Here is a 14,676-nt window from a genome sequence, read left to right as displayed (position 1 = left end):
GATGCCTGTGCGACACCTGCTGCTTCATTATAATTATGTTAGACATCATAATAGCTTAAGGAAAATGGTCTGCTCTGGGGAGCACTGTGGTACACGCTTAGCACTGCTGCCTCTTGGCACTTGGTCTTAAGTTCATTTCTCAACTAGGGTGGCATGTACACTTTCTCTGCATGTTTGTGGATTTTCCTGTCTTTTTTTTTTTTTTTTTACCATGCACAGACAGGTGCTAAAAGTGAATTGGCAGTCCTCTGAGGTGCCTCTAGGTATGCATGCAGTCTCTGCTTTACATATAGCTTCTGGTTCTTACTGTGACGGCCATGCACTGGCTCAGCAGTCAAGGAGACTCAATCCTCACCACTAACACCAGTGAGGGGCGTCCATATAGGGCAAGGATAACAAATATACACACACAGTAAAGTACAGTATCCCTTAAGAGCACACAGAGATCACAGTCAGTCTGGGGCTGGTTTCTCCCTTTCTCTCCAGTTCCCCAGTAAAATTCCCCACTGGCACAGCTATAGGGTCCAGATCTCAGCTTAGTGGGCAAGCTAAAACCTCTAGCACCCTCTCTGTCCAACCAGTGCTTCGTGTCTCTGCCCAAGTAGCTGACACACACACTTTGAGATAAGGTATATACAACCACACAGACACTCCTGGGAAAGGCTGGCACAGGTTCTCCAGCTGTGCCCCATTTACCCAGACTATACGATAGCACCACTTGCCACCACCCACTAATATTTATCATCTGCTAAAGGTCTTTATGAAAGCGTGTCCAATTATTACTGTGCAATATTATTATCCAAATAGTAAGTGCAACTTAACAGTCGAGGCTTATTTGGAGTGACTTGGACAGTATCACTATAGACATGCAATGTACTTTAGAACTTAAATTATCTCTACACAAAACCGCCACAATTGAAAGGTTTAAAAATATTTAATAATAAATAATAAAAACACAAGACAATACTTCTTACCACGCAGTGCTAGTCAAGAGTTCAGAGATCACAGAGAAATATTTAAAATAATTCAGTAGAAAAGTTCTGGCATCAATACAGGAAAAAGACCAATCTAATCTTCCTATTTCCTAGCTATATCTAAGAGAAAATACAGTTCTAAAATAAGCTTGCATATAGAACACAGACTGAGTGCTGGTGAGTTGGATATCCTCAAGACAAATGCTCAAATGCCCTCATTCTTTCTGTCCTTAAATTGAAAACACAGTACCACTGATTCATTTCAGATTACATTATTTCTTTCTGGTTGCCAGGCTAACAGAAACTCAAAGGTTAATAGCCCTTTTGATCTTGCAGCTGGTCAGGAAACCAGAGCAATAAAATAAATTATACATGCAAATTCTAGCCATTAATGCTGGCCTCAAAACAGTAGGCAGAATGCCTTTATCTAGACATCTCGGGTCCGAGTTTTGACATCAAACAATTTCACAATGTTTGTCTTATCAGCTTTGTTACAGCAGAGTGCACTGTTAAATTTTTTCAGTTCAACATCCAATACAGTCTTTTCACATTTAAGAGAACAAGCCTGTGGCTTACATTTATATTTACAAATGACAGAATTATCTACAAAATTCTATCTAGCTAGGCTGGCAGCCTTCACCTATCTTCACATTTACATGTAGGAAAACGTATCTTGCCTTTCATTCAGGTGTGTTGCCCCTCAGGATGACTCTACATTTCCTTCCGGATATGATTTTAAAGGTTTCCCTTAACAATTTCCCTTATCTTGTGGTGGTCCTTCTGGTTTCAGCTTAAGTGCATCCTGAAGAATGTGCAGAGGTTTTAGAAGTTATATCAACTGATTTTTCATCATTGTTCTGGTTAAGAAACTGCTTAAAATTACTAAGGAGGCATTCTTTTCAAGTGCATTACTACAGGCATTGTGCTTTTGCCATCATTCAGTCAACTGCTTGTCAGCAAATGCAACTGTCAAAGCCCACTGCACCAAAAGGGTATCTACTTTACAGTGCTTGCTTCAGGAATGTCTATCTCAGAGATTTTCTTTGACTGTCTTGGTCATCAGCCCCCTCTTGGTCAACTATCCCATTTGTTCTCCATCACCATTGCAAGGATCAACAACTGGTGGCCACTGTTCAGACAGCCATCAGAGGTGGCTTGTGATTTTAATTATTTAAGACCTAATCCTCACAGGCACTGAGCAAAGTGCCAGGGAGATGATGGTAATGGTCTGAGTGCAGAGGCAATTATTTCCACAATGTGTGCTTCCTTAAGGAAGTCCTACCTACCTCTTGAAGCATGAATGATGGCTTCCCCAGTCTCCACAATGGGAATTGCACTCCCCCCACCCCATATTGCATGCAGCCCAACCACCTGTCAGGAAAGGGGTAAGTGGGCCATACCTTTTCATTTCTTCTACTCCTCCTTGCCTGGCTGCTCAAGTGTTAGACTGCTAATCAAACCCCATTCGACTGTGTTGTAGTTGAGGGTCCATCTCTCTCTTCCACAGAGCCAAAGTATTATGTGGGTATTTATACTATGGCACTGAATCCTTGGTACACAAATTCAGCAGGCATTTTCTCGACTGTAACTCTGGGAGCTTAGCTACCTTGGAAAAGTTGTTCTCCAAGACATTGCTATTCCTGTGGCTGCTTCCATTCTGGTGGCACTGAGTGGGATTCACCCCAGCAAGAGTACTGTTAAGAAGGATCATTATTAGATATTAAAGATAATTACATTCTTTTCTTATCAGTTGATTTGCTGGAAGCCTGTCGTTTAGGTGAGGGAGCAACGTATCTCCCTGTAGATGAACAGTCCTCCATTTAGATGTTCTTCGTGTTTCACTGTTGCAGTCATTACATTTGGGTTATCTGCTTGCAGGTAGCCCTCAGTCGGCCTGATTAACAAAGTCTTGGGTCCAGCATCGGTTGCTCTCCCTTCTCCCATGACAACAAGTAGTCAGGGGTATAAAACATGCAGCAGACGCCATTACCCAGTCTTTCTTGCCATGCGGTGCCTGAAGCAGAAGCAGTTTGCAAGTGCCGGTCGGCAGACTCCTGAAATTTTCTTTTTTGAGTTTCAGAACCGAAGTCTTCAACTAAAGCTAAGTACCCCATTGGGGAAACTTTTTCGTGCTCCTTACCGATGTCAGTAAAAGTTAATAATTGCATTACTTGTGGAAAGCAAATACCTCATAAAGATTTTCATTCGTACTGTATTCCTTGCCTAGGCCCTGACCACGACGTACCTTGCTGTTGGCTTTCTGCTTTATTTAATCAGCGCACTGTCTGTCGTCGGTATATTTTCGCCTCTAAATATTTCGGTTCTCAGTTTAATTATCCAGAAATGTCAGTTAGCCATCTGACTACCGGGATTCCGAAAAAAAGCAAAGATAAAGGCCGCCGAGGTCCAAAACTGCTGACGATGCTTCTCCTAAGCCGGTCGCCAGTTCGCTGGTACTCAGTGAGGCGCTTTCGCAGGCCCTGATACCTGCTATTTCTGATTCGCAGGCCTCTACTGAGACCCATTCGGAGTCCGGTATGCCGCGAGATGCTTCAACTATGGAACCAGCGGATGTCTCTACCTTGGATGGGTCTGGAGCCGCTGTGCAGGCACCGGCTTCTGAGGGTGTATTCAGGCCTACGGACTTGCATATTAAACCGACACCTCCTTCTTCACTTCAGCCTATATCTCAAACCATGCCTAAAAAAACAATGCCCAGGCCACATGTTCAGGCCTCTATGCCTAAAAAACAAATAAGAATGGCTGAAGATCTAATAACTCTAATCTGGGGTACCCAACCCCCCCCCCCCCTTTCTAAGAGGCCTAGGACTGAAGTTGTTTATGAATCTTCTGACCAGGATTCTGTTTTTTCTGATTCTTCTGATGATCTGGATTTGCCCTTATCTACTTATGAGGATTCTGATGCAGAGGACTCCATTCCCTCTGCTTCTCCTACAGACTATTTTTCTTTTGGGGAAACCTTACATCCTCTAAGGGACCATTTCCACAGGGAAAGCCAGGATTTTTCTGATTCAAAAAAGAGGCTTAGGGATTTCTTACTCCTACCTCAGCATAGGCCTTTAGCTATTCCTCCTGTACTAGACATTGTTGTTGATGCTTTTTCGGAATCTAGTTTGGCCCCTGATTCCTTGCCTCCTGCTCCCAGAAAACCTGACAGATACTACAGGGTCCTGAGTCACACAAGTTCCTTTTTAAAAATCCTATTGCGGATCCAGAGACTATTTAACAGGGGCCCAAGGGCGTTAAGGCTTCTACTGCTAAAAATCCTACTCCTTCCAATAAAGACTCCAGGGCGCTGGATAGATGGGGGTAAGAAGGTTTATACTTCTGCAACCTTGGCAATTAGGGCTTTAAACTGCCAGTTTCATATGTTAAAGTATCAGCAACATGTTATTGGATTGCTTAAACAGAAAATGATGATGATTCCAGACTGTGTGGAAAATAAAGAATTACAGGATTTAATGCATTCTGCTGAACAAGTTGGAAACATACTTTGCAATGTGGTTTTGATTCATTAGAGGCCTCTTGGAGGGCTGCTGTTACTGGGTCTGTGCTCAGAAGGCATGCTTGGCTTAAGGAGCAATATTTGCTTGATCATGTTAAAGCTAAATTTTCGGATGCTCCCTTAAATCAGGACCGCCTGTTTGGCAACAAGGCTGAGGAAGTTCTTAAAAAGATGGAAGATGAAGCTAAATCTATGCAAACTGTTAAAGATTTCTTACAAGTTCATCCTCCTAGATTTAGTAGGCACTGGCCCTCTAAGAATTGGTCCTTTCTAGCCCCGTCCAGGTCTTCTCAAGCCAAACCCAGACAGAGCAAAAACCCCAGGTTACAGTCCTAGGGGATACACAGGACTAAGCAGTGGGGGGCCTCCACTTCCAAATCTGGGAATAATAAGACTCCACCATATGGTAATAACTTCCTTTTAAAATTTCCAAGCACTTATCAACTGACTGCCCCTTTGGGGGGAACGATTGCTCTTCATGCAAAGAACTGGGAACTCATTACCCAGGACAAATGGGTTTTAAATATAGTGTCCCAGGGATACAGATTTCACTTCCACATGTTGCCAATGCCAAGCGGGTAGCCGGACCTACCTCCAAATCAGTGGGCAGAGGCCCAAAAACAAGTACTTTCTTTCTTAAGCATGGAGACTATTCAGCTGGTACTAGAAGAGGAAAAGGGACAAGGTTTCTATTCAAGACTTTTCCTGGTACCCAGAAAAGACAATTCATGGCATCCTATCTTGGACCGGTCTACTCTAAACACATTTTTGGAGATTCCAAAATTCAAGATGCTGACTCTTCACCAATTAATTCCTGTGCTGGGCAAAGATGCTTGGTTGACAACACTAGATTTAAAAGAAGCGTACCTGCACATCCCAATCAGGGAATCTTGCAGAAGATACCTATGCTTCAAAGCAGGCTGCACACACTATCAGTTCTCTGCACTGCCCTTTGGCTTATCTACTGCACCCAGGGTATTCACAAACTGCCTAGCTCCAGTTATTGCATTTTGCAGGCAAAGAAATATTCAAATATACCCATACCTGGACGATTGTCTAATTCGGGCAGAAAGCCAGGACATACTTTTGAATCCTCTGGCCTTTGTACAAAGGGCTTTAACTTGTCTGGGGTACACCATAAACGAAAAGAAATCACAACTGGTACCTTGTCAAGAAATTGTATTCCTGGGAGCAAGCTTGAATACAACTTCCCAGATGGCTTACCTCACGCCAGAGAAACAAATTTATTTGGCAACCTACTTCAAACAAATGGCCACAAAAACCCTGCTATCTGCAAGACAAATACTGCAAGTCGTGGAGTTCATGGCCTGCATTCTTCTAATTCCATATGCAAGACTGCATATGAGGAAACTACAGTGGTATCTAAAAAGTCTATGGTGTTAACAGTCTCAGGATCTAGAAGCAATGATTCCGATCATACCTTGACTATGCCTAGAGTTCCTTTGGTGGGCAGAGGCCTGCCACCAAAACAAGGGACTACCTTTCAAACCACCCCTTGCCGCCTAAACCCTAACAACAGACGTATCAGACTCTGCATGGGGGCTCACCTGGCAGGGAAGTGCATTCAGGCCAAATGGAACCCAAGTTAAATGCACCTGCTTATCAATCAAAAATAAATGTTAGCTGTACAGAATGCTCTGACAGCCTTCAAGGACAACTAATGGTAAAGACAGACAACGCCACTGTTATGTGATACATAAACAAGCAGGGGGGTACACACTCTTACCCCCTCTCCAGACTAGCCATGGCATTGCGGAACACAGCCTTGAGCTACCAAGTGCACCTACAAGCTCAATTCCTGCCAGGAAAATTAAATACACTGGCAGACGGACTAAGTAGAAACCTCATGGACCCACATGAGTGGAAATTGGAACCAAGGATTTTCCACATGTTGATAAGCAAATGGGGGAGCCCAGATATAGACCTGTTTGCCTCTACCCAGAACTACCAATTGGACAACTTTTGCACAAGGACTCCCCACAAACAAGCCTGGAAAGTGGATGCTCTGTCCTTCAGCTGGAACAGCCTATCAGTCTATGCCTCCTCCCCCCTGCCTCTGCTCTCCAAAGTACTACTAAAAATCAAACAGGACAAACCAAGGATGATTTTGATTTCTCCAGACTGGCCACGCCAGCACTGGTACCCCCTCCTGCGCAATGTGTCACGTTTACCCCCATGGCACCTGCCTCGGACTCCTTCACTGTTGTCTCAGCAGGGGAACCAGATTCTGCACCCTCAGCTTCTAACACTGAACCTTGCAGCCTGACAAATTGCATAATCGCTCCTTTACCATCCCTCAGTAAACCTGTGATGGATATCATTTTAGAGGCAAGGAGGCCTAGTACTAGAAAATCTTATGCTGAAAAATGGAAAAGATTCTGTGCCAGGAACCAGTCTCAAGGGATGAGCACAGCAGCGCCCAATTTACCTCAGATTTTACAATACTTAACTGAGATGCTTCACAAGGGCTTGTCTTTTTCCTCCATTAAAATCCATGCCTCAGCCATTTCAGCTCATTATAACACAGAACCACCCCTCTTCTCTCATCCACTACTCAAGCAGTTCCTCAGAGGTGCCAAAAATTTGAGACCACCCAGGAGAGCTCCAACCCCAGCCTGGGACCTTAACTTTGTCTTGGAGAAACTCACTCTACCGCCTGTCAAGCCAGTTACTACTGCAGACTTAAAATTTCTTTCTTGGAAAACAGCTTTCCTTTTAGCAATCACTTCAGCTAGAAGGGTATCTGAATTACAGGCCCTTATGACAGTGGAGCCTTTCATCATCTTTCATGCGGACAGGGTGTCCCTCAGAACCAATCCATCCTTCATCCTTCATGCCCAAGGTGGTATCCAGTGTGGCTGTTAATCAGTCCATTCGTTTGCCAACCTTCATTCCCAGTCCACAGAATAAAGGGGAATGGATACTGTGTTCTTTAGATGTGCACAGAAAACTTAGATTCTATTTGGACAGGAGTAATCCTCAAAGGAAATCTGAACAACTGCTGGTGGCATTTGCTGCAGGGGCAGAGGGAAAGGCTATTTCAAAGCAAACCATTTCTGAATGGATAAGCCATTGCATTCATTTCTGCTATAAGCACCATGGAAAACCTATCCCTCAGGGGATCAGACCTCACTCCACCAGGTCTGCATCTACCTCTACAGCCTTTCTCAGAGGTGTCCCTGCTAGGGACATCCTAGAAGCTGCTACCTGGAGTTCTGTACATACTTTCTCCAAGCATTATCATTTGCCAATTTTCTCTAAATCCAGAGCTGGCTTTGCCACTGCAGTCTTGCAGGGCCTTATAGCTAGTCCTAATGCTGTCTGAATTCCTCCTCCCAAACATAGCTTTGGGAATCTGCCCAAATGTAATGGCTGCAACAGTGAAACATGAAGAACATAGTACAGTTGGTGTACACTTACCATAAATGTAGAAGTTTGAGTGTATTCACTGTTGCAGTCCTGGTAACCCTCCCTCCAGCCCCTTAACTTCTTTTGGATATACCTCTACTTTCCTTTTCTATGCTTAAAAGCCTTTTTGGTGTATCTGCTTTTTTGTTGGAGGTATATCATTGTAATTTTATATTTAATTGCTTCCTATTAGGGGGCACCTGACATCTGGGGCAAGAAAAGCTGATGTAATGGCATCGGCTGCATGTTTTATGCCCCTGACGTCATGGAAGAAGGGACAGCAACCAACGCAGGACCCAAGACTTTGTTAATCAGGCTGACTGAGGGCTACCTGCAAGCAGATAACCCGAATGTAATGGCTGCAACAGTGAATACGCTTGAATATCTATATTTATGGTAAGTGTACACAACTGTACTTTGGTGCTGTTGTAATTTCCTTTAAGATAGGAGTGCACATGTATGTTTGTATTGTTTAGTAGTAATGTCAAATATCTCTTTCTTGATGTGCTGTTACCCCTTGGTAGTTCAACATTAGCTTATATGGCAGATATGCTGATATGGAGGGTGAGTTGTTTTACACTGTATTTGCTGATCTTGTGGACATCCCTAAATTTGCGAGGTTGCTAAAAAAGCATCAAATTCCAATAGGTTGAGGATTTCTCTCCAGCCAGGTATCCATCAAGGAGTGCCCCACTTGAATGAATGATATTTTAAGAGCATATCTGTTATTTTATAGTACTAAAGTAGTAATATTTGTGGTGCAGCCTTTGATCATCTTAATTTTGTAGTTTTAAAAAGAGGCATGATGCTTGAATCCACTTTTTCTTTTTCCTTTAGGAAAAGTCTCTACCTGGTGTGGTGATGGCATTGGTCTGTAACGTCTTTGATATGCTTTACCAACTTGCTAACTTAGAAGAGCTGAGGTAAGTTTCAGATGATGATCTTTGCAAAAGTTGTACCATGTTGGCTTGTATGAACCCTTCTCAGGAGCCTGCTCACCATTAGCCTTTGTTGGGAAGACTATATTTTTCTTGATGTGCATTTGAAGTATGCACTTAAAAGAATGGGTGATTTGTATTCCTTTACATTTCTTTGTTTTAATTTTTATTTGGTTTTAAAACAGTAGATAAACACATTGGTTATAAAACAAACAAATAACTATTTATATAGGTCCACAACTTTTCAATACATCAAACTTATACATATCAACAATAATTAAAATTTTTCAAGCAAGTCTTTAAGTTTAAGCCAAGATTTATATGAATAAATAGTATTGGAAGTTGTCATCTTTGTAGTATGTGATTCACTACTACAAACTATTTTTGCCGTACTAATAAATTTAACACTAGAGGGGGTAACTTTACTTTTCTAATTGTTAGTAATTACTTTTCTGGCTGTAGCAAGAACAGACAGAAGAGGCACTTGGGTTTTTGGTATTGTCTGAGGAATTGGAGCATTAAATAAAACAAAAGATTTAGAAATATTACATCTGTCTGACCATAGAGCTTGACTGAAGTTATTAATTTCTTTCCAAAAAAGAGAGATGACTTCACATTTCACATATGCGTCTAATCAGCTATTATTTCAGAATCATATCTCCAGCATTTAATTCTCTTTGATTTATACATAATTGTAATTTTGTTAAGAGTGACAGAATCTCTGTGTAAAAATTTCCAAGAGAAAAGTTTCCAATATAATGAAGATGTGGTTTTATCTGTAGATTTTAATTTTTTCTTTTATTCTTCAGAGAAGTTTTCATTATTAATTTTTGAGGAATAGTTCCAATAGGAATTGCCTAAATATGTGAAATCTAACTTAAGAATTTTATAAATTTGTGTCAAATATGATTTTTTTTCATTGCGTTAGTATTGATATTTATTAAGAATGCCAATAATCTGAGGAACAATTTCTTGGTTATACATTTAGTCTGATGATGTCAATTTTCATTCTATCCTGAACTGATGGGTTTGGATCCGACTCTGCCATTGCTAAAGCTCGTGGCAACCTAGAACTCTCGAGCTTCTCCCTTACCCACTATGCACCAACCCCATTTACCTCAGATCTCGTTTGTTGCTTCCAGTGAAAGTCATGGTTCTTGGTTGTCTCAAGTTTGAGTTACGGTAAGTATTTAAAACTTTATCTTCAAAAATGTTATCTTAGTCTGTAATCTCATTGGCCTTTTACTCCCTTGCTCTTTATCTTCCCGTATTTGTTCATTCTTTACTTAATACTGTTTTTCTCTGTCCACTTTTTTACCTGTCTAGTAATCTTAGTTCCTATCATTAGTAACTCGCTTCCTTCTACATTATTGTTGTTTAGTACCATTGTTGGTATTTCTTCTCTTCCCCTTTTTTCCCAAGCTTTCATACTTTTTTCTACCATTGCAGACTTTCATTGGTTGTTGCTGTATTTTGGCCTGTCATTACTGTTTGTTGACCTGTCATTGGTGGTTGTCTTTAAAGTTGTCCTCATATCTGAGAAAAGGGCTGCTGGTTTTAAGAAGTGTTCTAAATGCAGACACACCATTCCTCTCTCAGATGTGCATAGTTTATGGTTTTATTATTTTGGGCCTCTGCATTTGCAAGAAGACTGCTCTATTTGCCATGCTTTCAACCCCAGAGCCCGTGTAGAATGTAAAAATAAATTGATATTAAAGGGATTACTTCCCTCTTCTTTTGAAGAAGCCATTTCTGGAGACATGTTCCCCAGATCAAAAGAAAAAGTCTCAGCAGCATCTCCGAAGGCATCTTGTTCGGCGTTGGCATAGTCATGCAAAAGGAAAAAGACTGATCTGACTTCAACTTCGGATCTGACCACCTCAGATTCGAAGAAATAAAAAAAACTGATTTGACTTCTTTGGATCAGATGCAGTCATCCTGTGATCCAAATTTAGCCCCTTTACCTAGGATGAGGTATTCTCCCTTTCTGAATTTGGTACAGTGTCGGGTACCCTCCTCTATTTTGGAAAGACTGAAATCTGCTTCAGTCCTGTCGACTCATTCCTTCTGAAGTCTTACTAAAGAGGACGTGGAAAGAGTGGTAAGAAAAATTCCCTTGGTGTAAGGACAGATGGATGTCACTTCGGCTCTTACCCCTCTGGATCAGGAGGTTCGTTCCAGTAGTACACCCCCTTAGCAACTTTTTCCTTTGACTCCCTCAGTAGTTTTAGAGTCCTTGGAACCTAGCCAATCCAGATCAGCCCAATCTGGATCAAAGGATCTTGGTATCCTCTGGTCCGAAGGTGTCTCTGAGAGCTCCAGCCTTGTCTGATTCGGAGAGCTCTCTGAGCCGAAGCTTCCATGTTGACTCCCGAGATTTTCAGAGCTATCCCTGTGCTTTGGGGCATTGGCTAGCTAGACTCCGGCTTCCACCTCGAGGTTGTTCTCAGAGTGGGGGGGGGGGCAAGATCCAGATGCTTGCCTTTTCGGATCCAGGACTTTCTTTATCTCAGTGGCATATCTGCCTTTGAGGCTGCAGAGAGAATGTTCTCAGTTTCGACAGAGCAGACAGATCTACCCCCCTTGGGGTCCTGTATCACTAGCCCTGATGTCTCAGCTTTTAGAGTCTGACCAGGACTTTCCATGTGTACAGTCAGTTTCAAGACATCAAACTTCCCCACAGGGAATTTATTTCTTTTTCTGATACCTCTCCAGAGCATCCCACTGAAGAGGTCCTTAAGATGATGACCTGCAAGAGGAAGCATTTAGCCTCCCTAGAGGAGTTCATCACTGAAGACGCAGATTTTGATGAGGATGAAGAGTCCCTACAGTCATCTCCTGAAGATGTTTCCTTTGGAGATGCCCTTGAAATCCATAGAGAGGTGACCGGGTGGCTGGATGCCCAGCAACTCAAAGTCTGAGGAATCTGTTCTCCTGAAGGCCTTTGGTACTGGACCCTCTACCTTCTGATTGACTCCACCCACTGATGAGCTGATTAACTTGATCTAAGAGCAGGCCTGGAAGGATCCAGATACCACAGAATCCATTCCTCAGAGACCAGACAGAGTAATGGCACCACCTTCGGACAGGCAGTTCTGGAGTAAAGGGGTTATTGTTGATGACATGGTCGTTGCAGCAGCCACCAAGAAGGAACTATTCAAAGAAAGTTTCAATGTCCATCTCCCCAACGGAGAGTCGCAGGCGATGGACATATTTGGAAAGCATGTATAGGCCTTATCCACCTTTACGCTGAAGTCTGTCAACTACTTGGCACATTTTACAAGATTATAGATGGATTTGATTAAAGAATTATCAAATACCCTCTCTGGTACTGTTTCTGAGCAAGTTCAGGCCTCTCTAACTTCCCAGCTGACTACCCTTTGGTCCATATCCAGTTCATTCATGAGGTTAATCTGAAACATAGAGGGAACCTCAAGAGCAGTGGGTTTAGGCATTTCCATAAGGAGACATGCCTGGACGTCCCTTTGTGACTTCACGTAGACCTTCAAGTCCTCTTTCTTCAGAGCTCCCTTTGAAGGGGCATCCTTATTTGGCCCCAAGATAAAGGACACACTATCCAGGTGTGAGAAGAATAAAAGACCCTGTCTGCCATGGGTGTGCATTTTTTGACCCCTGAACGAACCTTTTCCAGGAATCAGTGAGGTGGTCGGAAAATGTAGTTCAAAAAGTCTTGGTGTCCTTTCCAGGACACATGTGGAGGAGGTTCCTCCAGAGACGGAGTTGAGAACTCGAATGGACAACGCTGCCCATGTGGCAGAGGTGGCCTGCAGAATCAGGGCTCCAGAGAATTGTTCTTTGACAAACCCAACCAGTGCTCTTGAAAGGAGGGCCCAATTGTCACCTCTGATGGCAGTCTGGGGACAATTATCCCTGTATCAGAGAGCCTGACTAGATGTAACAGATAATTTGGTGCAGAGGATTATATCCAGAGGATATGTAATACCCTTTTCTCTTCCACCACCGTTCTCAGGAAAAATCCCAGATGTTCCACTCAATCAGGGGGAACAAGCAGCGATTCAAATACAAAAGCTGCTAGTAATGAGAGTAATCCAGGAGGTCCCTCCAGACCATATAGAATCCGTAGCTTTTTCAAGGTTCCTTTTAGTGCCAAAAAAGACAGGGGACTAGAGACCAATTCTGGATCTCACCAAACTAAACAAGACAGTTCAAAGAACCAAGTTTTGGATGGTCACGTTTCAGTCCATTCTCCTTTTTTTGGGCAAGGATGACCAGATGTTCTTAGTAGACCTTCAGGACATGTACTGTCATATAAAGATGAACAGATGATCCAGAAGGTATTTACGCTTCCAGCTGGGATCCAGTTATTACCAATTCAGAGTACTGCCCTTTGAGCTCACCACAGCCCCCTAGGTGTCTACCAAATGCATGGCAGTAGTAGCAGCTCATCTCATACTGCAAGGATTCTGAGTGTTTACATACTTAGATGATTGGCTGATATCTGCTTCAACCAGGCATCAACTCATTTTGTCAAAGATTTCTACCTTGGTACTCGTCATTAATTTGTTCCAGAAGACATGAGAAGTGGTGAAAACGAGTACCAAACGAATTTTCCCATAAGTAATAATGTAAATTGTAGTAATCCATTCCAGACCCCAGAAAATACACATTTTATAAGGCATTATATGCATTAATGGAGTTGTATTTAAGTTCACTAATAAACAGTATAACTTTACTTTAGCTGTTGTATTTTACTAATAAACAGAACTGTACAGTATAAGTTCAGTAATAAACAACACATACATGGCCTAAAGAGATGGTGGTGAGGAGAATGGTAAGGAGAAGGGATGTTATTGTTTGGAAGGAGAGTCTTCTTCCATAAAAACTTTGGGCAGCTGCCCTTCAGGGGTTACTTCTCTTTCTTTTCTGTCTCTTACCACCAGTGAACCCTGCTTGAGACTACCAGGTTAAATTTTCCGTAGAAACCTATCTGATGCTGCTTTTTTGCCTGCATTTCAAGATGCCTGTGAAGTGGGAAATTGTTTGGTCGTTGAACAAATTAACATTGCAGCTTGTTAGAGCTTTGTCAGGGTGATATTTTTCAACAAAATTTTGCACTTCCACCCATTTTGCACACATTTCCTGGATTAATGAACTGGGGACAATCCTCACTTACCCATCTGTTGCTGCTCCTTCTGAAGCTCCTTCAGCTCCTCCGTGCTGAGCTCTTTATACTCCTCAACTAAGTCCTCCACATCATCATTGACCTCCAGGCCCATGGACTGCCTCAGAGTCACAATACCTGTAGGCCTACGCTCAGTCTCAAAGCCTTCAAAGTCCCTCTCAGTTGCAGCTTCTGCCCACAGTTTCTTCCAGGCAGAGTTCATGGTCCTGTGAGAGAGACTCCACCCCCCAGGCACTGGAGGGTATGAAGATGTTTTTCTAGAATTCTCTCACGATCAGCTCTGTATCTGAGGTCACTTCCATGCACCTCTGGAAAAGTGCCTTTGTGTACAGTTTTTTAAAATTAGAGATGACCTGCTTGGTCCATGGGCTGGATCAGAGGAGTTGTGTTAGGGGCCAAGAACCTTACAGTGAAAGTTAAACTCCTCCAGCAACTTATCCTACAAGCCTGGTGGGGTGAGCAGGAGCATTGTCCAAAACAAACAGAGCCTTCGGAGGCAAATCTTTTCTCCAGTAAATATTTTTTCACAGATAGGCCAAGCACTTTGTTCATCCACTCCATGAAGAAATGACTGGTGACCCAAGCTTTCCTATTATCCTTCCACATCACAAGTAACTTGCTTTTTATCACATTATTTTTCTTGAA

General features: G+C 42.6%; 1 protein-coding gene across 1 annotated transcript in view; it reads left to right on the top strand.

Moving 5' to 3' along the window:
* USP24 (ubiquitin specific peptidase 24) overlaps nt 1-14,676 on the top strand; it is a 4,679,666-nt gene that overhangs the window by 2,054,885 nt on the left and 2,610,105 nt on the right. Inside the window, exon 28 of the mRNA XM_044085508.1 lies at nt 8,767-8,852. Within this exon, the coding sequence (XP_043941443.1) occupies nt 8,767-8,852 (86 nt within the window). The remainder of the gene's footprint in view (nt 1-8,766; nt 8,853-14,676) is intronic.

Source organism: Protopterus annectens, chromosome 10.part0 (assembly GCF_019279795.1).
Source record: "Protopterus annectens isolate FY-2018-M chromosome 10.part0, PAN1.0, whole genome shotgun sequence".
In the NCBI taxonomy this organism is placed as follows: Eukaryota; Metazoa; Chordata; order Ceratodontiformes; family Protopteridae; genus Protopterus; species Protopterus annectens.
Note: the sequence above shows the minus strand (reverse complement) of the source record. Positions and strands in the feature narration are given on the sequence as shown.